General features: G+C 33.7%; 1 protein-coding gene across 1 annotated transcript in view; it reads right to left on the minus strand.

Moving 5' to 3' along the window:
- LOC107563874 (uncharacterized) overlaps positions 1 to 1,419 on the minus strand; it is a 31,295-nt gene that overhangs the window by 1,882 nt on the left and 27,994 nt on the right. Inside the window, exon 2 of the mRNA XM_016248842.1 lies at positions 547 to 680. Within this exon, the coding sequence (XP_016104328.1) occupies positions 547 to 680 (134 nt within the window). The remainder of the gene's footprint in view (positions 1 to 546; positions 681 to 1,419) is intronic.

Raw genomic sequence — 1,419 nt, forward strand, 5'->3', positions numbered from 1 at the left:
GACAGCCCTGGTCTATGATTTCCACTGATATCACATGGACTATTTTAATGATGTCCTTACTACCTATCATGGGACTAGAATGTGGTAGTTGTGTTGCTGTCTATGTTGTGAAAGCTCTCGGATTTCATCAAAAATAATGTGTAATAATCTTTATATGTGTTCCGAAGATGAATGATGACATGAGGAATTAAGTACAGAATTTTCATTTTTGGGTGAACTAAGCTTTTAAAGACAATGGGATTCAAATCTGGATTCTTAGATTTGGATTCTTTACATCTCTATTGGATTGTATTTTTGAAGTAAATGGCTGAAAACAGGCATCAATAAACATAATAACATTGCAAAAGTTCTCTTTATATTGTCCAAAGCACAACCCTGCTGTATACATTTTTTTCATTTCAAGTAAATATTCTGTGATTTAGGATTGTTTAGATATTAGTACTAGAAAACAAGACAAATACCGAGTAAGAAAATCACAGTTCGCAGCAAAGCCAACAATCTCAAAGAAAACACTGTAAAGCTGGTGGGTCAGATAAGTGTACGCACCTCTGGCCACCGGCTGGAAGGTCGTCAGGCCTCTTTTCTGAGCAGCTCCGCTGATGTCAGAGTCGCTGTCATTGAAATCACTGTCTCCTTTACCGCTGTCCTTCACGCTCAGCTGATCTGTGTTGCTGGTGCCACTGCCAATACAATCACATCAAATCTGTTAACGACTGCTGAATAACACTCCATCTGATTATTGATATTCCATTGCAGAACAAAACACTATATTCACTGGCACATGACTAATATGCCAGCGCATCACGTACGGTTCATGACCGGTTGTAAAAAAGAGACTAAACCCTGAAAAAAATCAAAAAGTGATGTGTTTGCATATTAAACACGTTTATAGTTTTCTGAGCAAAATGATGAGTATTTGTCGACTGCAGTTGCAAAACTAAAGCTGGACCCAAAAGTATAAAAACATTTTGCATTTAAACATGGAAATAATCGATTTTTAGGCCTTTAATGGAAAATAAAAACATTTCAGATGCACTATTTACAGATGACTAATCAAATGCAAGTAAATAAGTGTCATTGATCACGTGACTCTTTGTACAGGTGCTCATATTCCTTCTCCAATTCATGATTATTTATCACTCAAAGTTATAGAAACACTATAATGTAAAATAAAGAGATATTTCAGATGCACCGTTTCTCTGTGAATAATCAAAGTAAACTAAATGAGCGTTATTGATCATGTGACTCTTTTGTACAGACATACAGAATTCTATTCATTCTCAAATTTATGATTGTTTGTCACTCAAATCATTATGCTGATCATACAATCTGAATATAATAATTTTAGATATTTTTAAAATAATTTTAAATAGTAATTACAATATATTAAATTTGTATATTTTTAATTATATCAGAAAA

Source organism: Sinocyclocheilus grahami, unplaced genomic scaffold (assembly GCF_001515645.1).
Source record: "Sinocyclocheilus grahami isolate Dianchi unplaced genomic scaffold, SAMN03320097.WGS_v1.1 scaffold894.1, whole genome shotgun sequence".
In the NCBI taxonomy this organism is placed as follows: Eukaryota; Metazoa; Chordata; class Actinopteri; order Cypriniformes; family Cyprinidae; genus Sinocyclocheilus; species Sinocyclocheilus grahami.